At 48.3% G+C, this 6,773-nt stretch overlaps 1 protein-coding gene across 1 annotated transcript; it reads right to left on the bottom strand.

Moving 5' to 3' along the window:
• Positions 1 to 1,621: 1,621 nt before the first annotated feature.
• Positions 1,622 to 2,959, bottom strand: LOC131902358 (aldo-keto reductase family 1 member B1-like). Its single transcript, XM_059253362.1, has one exon. It carries the CDS (start codon positions 2,923 to 2,925, stop codon positions 1,975 to 1,977), a length of 951 nt encoding a protein of 316 aa, XP_059109345.1. The 5' UTR covers positions 2,926 to 2,959; the 3' UTR covers positions 1,622 to 1,974.
• Positions 2,960 to 6,773: the final 3,814 nt, after the last annotated feature.

Genomic DNA, 6,773 nt, shown 5'->3' with positions numbered 1-6,773 from the left:
ACAGCTGACTGCAGGGCCATGCCTAAACTACAGCAAGAGTTTCTGTTTCTCACTTTTTATTTCTCAAATACAGATGGGAAGGCTGAACACTCGACATTAACACTGAACCTGTGTAAAGCATTTCACACAAAGCCTGGGGGGTTTCTATGAGTAGCCTAGAAAACATTGTCAGAAGCTGTACTTTGCCCCTCCAACTTGTCAACACTTCTGATGAATTCTTAATGAAGTGGTCTTCATCACACTCATCAATATTTTTCCTGTTATGAAACCCTGACGACCTTCTAAACTTGTCACACTTAATCATCTCTGGGCTCCAGCCCGTCACTGTCCTGTAGAGTGTGTCTGTTCCTTGGGTGTGTCTCTCCTGTTGACTCCTTTCCTGCTCTCAAAGAATAGGGTGTGTGATTGAAGATTGCAGACTCCCCTTCAACTTCCCCCAAACCCAGGTTGCAGCTCTTAGTATCCGGTTAGCATTTAATTTTCAAAGTGATCTCATGGGTATTAAATCTTAGCAGTTATTGACTGATGACTCCGGGTACTGAAGGGACTCTCACAACAGAGAAGCAGGTGCCTCTTGGTTTTCATGGCAGGACAAAGTCAGGTTAGAAACATACTGCAGCTGGAACACGATGACTCAGCTACCAGGGCTGATGGAGCACGTGACCTCTGTTTCTGGCTGATTCTGCAATCCATCCCTTGTGCTATATGCTCTCTGCTTGACCTTCATCCAAGTCCCTCCTGTACGAGAGTTCAGATGCTACAACCCCAAATCTGGTGCTTCCTGTCAGCCCCATATGTCACTACCTCTGCTCAAAGCCATGCAATGGGAATGGATGTGCACACTGGCAAGAGGACGCCCTCTGAAGTCTTGTCACAGCAAAATGTCCTCACTGAATCTTGGAGATTTTCTTCCCTTCAAAAGGAGGCCCGTTAAAACAATAGTGTTGTATATGTATCGGGAAGATCTAGAGCTGGTGCCCTCGGCAAGCATTCTTCCCTGCCCCCATCACTGTCTGCTTCCTTACATATCGGACCTGTGCTCCAGCCCTCTTCCTGACTGCCTGTCCTCTGGGCTCCTGTAGTCTCTAGCAGAACACCTCTTCATTCCAGACAGGCTACTCTGTTTTCTTAGTAGATATGAATGAAATAGACCCATGATCTTTGAAAACTGAAACAAAATAAAACCAAAGACTCCAGCTCAAGAACCCAGTATTTCCCTGGTTCTCATTTTGTGTAAGTACCCACAACAGTTCACTTCTCCGTATGTCTGAGTGCCCATGTTGTTATATGTAATTCTACCTAGAAAGCTTGTGTTCTGAAGTCATGTTGACCATTGAAACAGTTGCTTAGTATGGCATAAGACATTTGCAACTGGTGGACTGTATCATTAACTACTGCTGCACAACTTACTTAACTGTACAAACACTTGAGCAAACTCAGACTGTAAGCTGGCTGGGGTTTGGTTGAGCTGGAATAGCCCCATCTGGACATGTGCTCAGCTCGACAACAGCGGCTAGCTTGAGTCTTGCCTGGGTAGCTGACACTTCCTGGAGTAAGGAAGCACAGGAGCATGTCCTTCTTACAGGAAATACAGTAGGAATGCAAAGTTAAGATTTTTTTTTTTTTTTTTTCACAAAAGCAATTTTTATTTGAGGCAAAGAGAAGTGTGACCCAAAGGACTACAGTTCTAAGCACTAAAAACTGAACTGTTAGTGGCACTACTTGAACTACAATCTTGCTTCTCTTTGGTTGGAAAGGTACTGTGTTAAGTGTTCTCCAGGTGGGTAAGAAGAAAGGCCAAGAAAGGCTGAAGAAAACCCCTCAGCTACTGACACTGCTCTCCTGAGACCCTCGTGGTCTGATGGGCAAGGCTCCACCAGTGCAGAGGGACACAGGCCACACGACACATCTCAGGACAGATGAAGCAAGAAGAACAGGCACGAGTCACTTGGGGTAGAGCAGGCATCCACAGCTTCAGACTTCCGCGTGGAAGGGGTAATCCTTGTGTTTAGCACAGCTCATCAAGGCACACACCCTCCAGTTCCTGTTGTAGCTGAGTAGAGTGGTCATATCTTCCTTGCTCAGCTCGAAGTCAAAGACCTTCAAGTTCTCAGTAATTCGTGCTGGTGTCACAGACTTGGGGATCACCACCAAGTTCCTCTGTATGGGGAACCGGATCAGCACCTGGGCTGTAGTTTTATTGTACTTGGATGCAATTGCCTTAATCCGGGGATCCTCCAGGAGAGAAGGGTCTTCTGGCTTGGCCCAGGGCCTGTCAGGAGAGCCAAGGGGACTGTACGCAGTCACCACGATGCCTTTGGAGTGGCAGTACTCAATCAGCTTCTCCTGAGTTAGGTACAGGTGGCACTCGATCTGGTTAACTGCAGGCTTGTATTTTAAGCCAGGTTTGTTTAAGATCCTCTCAATCTGAAGAGGGTTGAAGTTGGAGACACCAATCGATTTCACCAAACCTTCATCCACCAGCTGCTCCATGGCCGTCCAAGTGTCCACAAAATCGGTGTCACTGGGAATCACATTTCCTGATGCATCCAGTGGGAAATAATCAGGCCCAGGCTTGAAGCCTGTTGGCCAGTGAATAAGGTAGAGGTCCAGGTAGTCCAGCTGCAGGTCGCTGAGCGTCTTCTGGCAGTCTCCTTTCACCATGCTCTTGTCGTGGAACGTGCACCACAGCTTGCTGACGATGAAGAGCTCCTGGCGCTTCACCACCTGCTCCTTGAGCTTCTCCTGGAGGGCCACTCCCACCTCCTTCTCATTCTGGTACACTTGGGCACAGTCAATGTGGCGGTACCCAAAGTCAATGGCAACCTTCACAGCCTCAGTCACCTGGCCAGGAGGGGACTTCCAGGTGCCCAGGCCCAGGGTGGGCATCTTGGCGCCGCTGTTGAGCTCCAGATGGCAGGCCATGGCTGCTGCACGTCACACGCCCGGACCGACCCGCAACTGTCAAAGTTAAGATTTTTTATGGCCTGTGTCATGTCGGTCTAACAGCGTTTGTATTATGTGACATTTCCTGAGACAATGTGAACAGACCCACGTTCCCCCCAGGTAAGAGGGCACTGAAAACAGGGCAAAATAACCAAGCCCAGCTCAGGGAACCAGTGGGTCCCTGGGCTTATTTACAGGAGCATGATGAGTCAGGCCGCTGCTCCAGCAGTCCACTCCAGCACTGGTGGTGGGGTATGAAGGCTGCCCCAATGAAATCCCCATCTGCAGTGAACCTTCCACCACCTAAGCACTCTAGCAATGCCGTGACCACAGGCAGCTGGGTGTGGGAGGCCACAGACGTTTCCTAGTGAGATCTGAGCATGCTTTACCCAGCGGGGCTGTATAAGGGGATGGATTGACCACATGAGCAGTTACCAGGTGTTTGGAAGGGTCTGCACTTGGCTGTGCTAGGGGGAGGTCTTTTGCTCCACCCCTTGGCATTCCTTTAAAAAGCCCTTTAGAAGTGACAGAAAGGGCTGGTGGATTAGGATCCAGGGCCTCCCGAGGCTATCCTGTGTTTTTATCTCTCTCTCTCTCTTCCCTCTATATTTCTATCTAAATCTCTTATCCCTCCCTCCTTAAGAGTAGCCTGGAGAAAAAGTGGGATCTGGTCTCCTGCAGCTGGGGCAGGTTACCTGCAGCTGTGTGTGTGTGTGTGTGTGTGTGTGTGTGTGTGTGTGTGTTTGGGGGGGAACTAGAGTTTCAGGTGAGGGTCTAACTAGGGATGTTACTTACCTACTAGTAACTGTGGCCAGACTTCCATAACAACCTGCCAAGGGACATCACAAGCCAAGTCCAAGGTCAAGGGATGCAGAAGCTGACTGATTCTGCCTGTGAGAATCACATGTGACTAGACAGGGGTGAGGTACTGAGAGCAAGCCACAAGGTGGGGTCCCCTGGGGTCCCAGATACTCAGAGGGTGAAATGGAGGATACTGTAGCTGATGAGCTCGACACTAGCCTGAACAACATAGTAAAACTCCATTTCAAATCCTGAGACCAATAGCTCATTCTACCACATGAATCATCAGTTGGGATTTCTTTTTTAAACTTTTATTATTGGGATTAATTTTGACTCTACTATTGGTTTCCATCCAATATTTCACTATTATCAGCTATTTGAAGCTCTTTGGACACACACCTTGGCTAACTTGACTGATCACCTTCTCAGAGATATTTCTCAAGTCAGCCATCCATGGCAAACAGCACATGCATCTCCAACAGTGACACGTCCTGTCTATCACTGCTCCAAGAAGATGGCAGAATCCTAACCACTATGCAAGACCACGCTGGATGGATTCCTCGCACTTCTGCCAACATTAGGTTTTATGAGTTAAAGCCATCTTTGCTCATCCTGACTAGCAAACACATCTTGATGTTTGTTAAATGTTTTCAATGTCTAGTGAAATTGAAACTTATTTTATTGTATTTTTGAGACGTTCTCTTGTAGTCCAGTCCAAGATCAAAGTATCGTTTATTTCCTTTTGTACTTCTTATGATGCCTTTCTTCATTCCTGCCTTCTAAGCTCACCCTTGTTCTCCCTAATAAAATCCAACTTTCACAAAGGTAGGATGCAGCTGGTCTCTCCTCCCCAACTCTCCTGTGATTCTACATGCTGCTGTCTCATCTCCTCTGCTACAAGCTGGCTAAGTCGGCAGGAAGCAAAGCATTGAGGGGTTCATGCCCTTCACTGGACTGGGGAGAGCCAGGCTACGAGGTGGCTGGGGCAGGTCAGGACCCAGGCCAGTCTTGTGTGAAGGGTGACGAATCCTGCTCCTGATGCTGCTGATGCAGACAGAAGAGGCTGGCCTCAAAAGCTCTGTCATTCCCGATGCCACAGGAAGTCCTCTATAGCCATGGGACAGCTAAATGGGTTCTATTTAAGGAACTTTAATTTAAATGCACATACGTCAGAAACCAGTTTTCCCTGCTGGCAGGTTCTGGGAAGAAAACGGCAAATTTTCAACCTTTCTGGTGTGGCTGGGAATGCTTTAGCTCAGGGGGCCATCAGGAGCTCCTTCCATCCCGTCACCTTCCTGGTGCAGTCTGATAGGAAACGGAGTGGGGGGAGACTCTCATGGCCATGCCAGAGGCTGATGATGGGGAAATGTCAACGGCCACTGTGTTCACGGCACTTTCCTAGTGCTCTGCACTGCAGCACCACACACACACACACACACACACACACACACACACACACACACACACACACGGGGCTCACCTTGCAGGGACAGACTCTACCTATTTCTAGCTCAGAGTAAACTGAGGCAGGAAGGAGACACCAGTGGGAAAGCACGCAGCCAGGATGAGCCTCGGCTGCTCTAGCTCCAGGGCAGGTGGTTTTAATGACCTCACCGGTCTTTCTCCAAAGGCAGTGCTTCCCTGACTGGATCCTGAGGAATACCGAAGCTGCAAGACGCTGACCGCTATCACATGACAACAGGAACAAGGGATGACAGGAACAGATCCCTATACTCAGCACTTCTTAGGAAGGGTCTCAACTATGGGTTTTAAAGAAACAACTTAGAATCTGGGTATAATGGCACACCCATAATCTCAGAACAAAACCAAACCCACAGAAATAAAATATTAGCCAGGCATGGTGGCACACACCAGTATTCCCAGGACTCAGGAGGATGAGGTGGGACTGCCACAAGTTCAAGGCCAGCATGGTCAACAAAATGAGTTCCAGAACAGCCACAGCTACCAAGTGAGATCCCGTCTGAGAAAACAAACAGGGGTGGCCTCCTAGGATGTACTGTACAGGCAGTGGCCAAGAGGCTCTCGGGAACACAGGGCTGCAGCAGAGACAGGTGCCCATAGTCCTCCACCGGTAACTTAGCCAGAACAGAGCCATTTCCCAGGCCATCCAGAGGATAAAATGTCCGCTATAAAGCCCCACTTTATAAGGTTCTGTCAGAGTTCTGGTATGGCACACAAATCTTCAAAGAAAGGCCACACACTCAAACAGCTGGAGGCTGCGCTTCCCTGCCATCATTCTTGTCTCAACAAGGCCAACAGCCAAAGCTGGGACTCTACCAGACCAGAGTCACATGTGTCCCATCAGGCTCCCCTTGTCCATCTAGCCCAGCTTACTGATAGGCAGGTCAGGTCTAGCTAGCTATGGTTCCGTTTGAAATGCTTTGCTGTTATTACCTATGAAGTACACAGGCTGGTTCTAATCAGCAAGAACACAAAACAAAAACTGATCATCACACAGACACCCTCATGGGGTATGGTGGCTCACGTCTGTAACCCTGCACTCCGGAGGCTGAGGCAGAACAAATGCTGGGAGTTTGACACTAGCTTGAGCTACACAGTGAGTTCCAGGTCAACCTAGACTATAGCCTGAAGCCTTCCTCACAAAAATGCCTGTGCCTCAGTCCTCTCCAACCCCACTCCTCTCCCAGAACCAACCTTACAAATAATGTGTTTAACCTTTCTGTGTTCATTTCTTACACCTCCTAAATAGCCCCTTTCTCTGACACATCATTTTAAATGGGACCTATGACTATTTTTCTTATGATAGAAGAGAATTAAATGTATTTATTCTACCCTGTCCTTCCTAGTATTCATTACTATGCTCACTCCATAACTGATTATTATTTTACGGTACTGGGAGTCAAACCAAGGGCCTTGCACTTGCTATGTCTTAACTATTGGTTAAAACATTTTCTATATGAATTAAGGATGGTGACTTACAATCCTAGCATGTGGGAGGCTGAGGCAGGAGGATCACTGCAAGACTAGCCTGGGCTACACAGTGA

This window comes from Peromyscus eremicus, chromosome 1, assembly GCF_949786415.1.
Source record: "Peromyscus eremicus chromosome 1, PerEre_H2_v1, whole genome shotgun sequence".
NCBI lineage: Eukaryota > Metazoa > Chordata > Mammalia > Rodentia > Cricetidae > Peromyscus > Peromyscus eremicus.
The sequence above is the reverse complement of the archived record's forward strand: the minus strand, read 5'-3'. Positions and strand labels throughout refer to the sequence as shown.

Bases quoted from the DNA above. Each gene is read 5' to 3' on its own strand.
- LOC131902358 (XM_059253362.1), bottom strand. From the start codon at position 2,925: ATGGCCTGCCATCTGGAGCTCAACAGCGGCGCCAAGATGCCCACCCTG.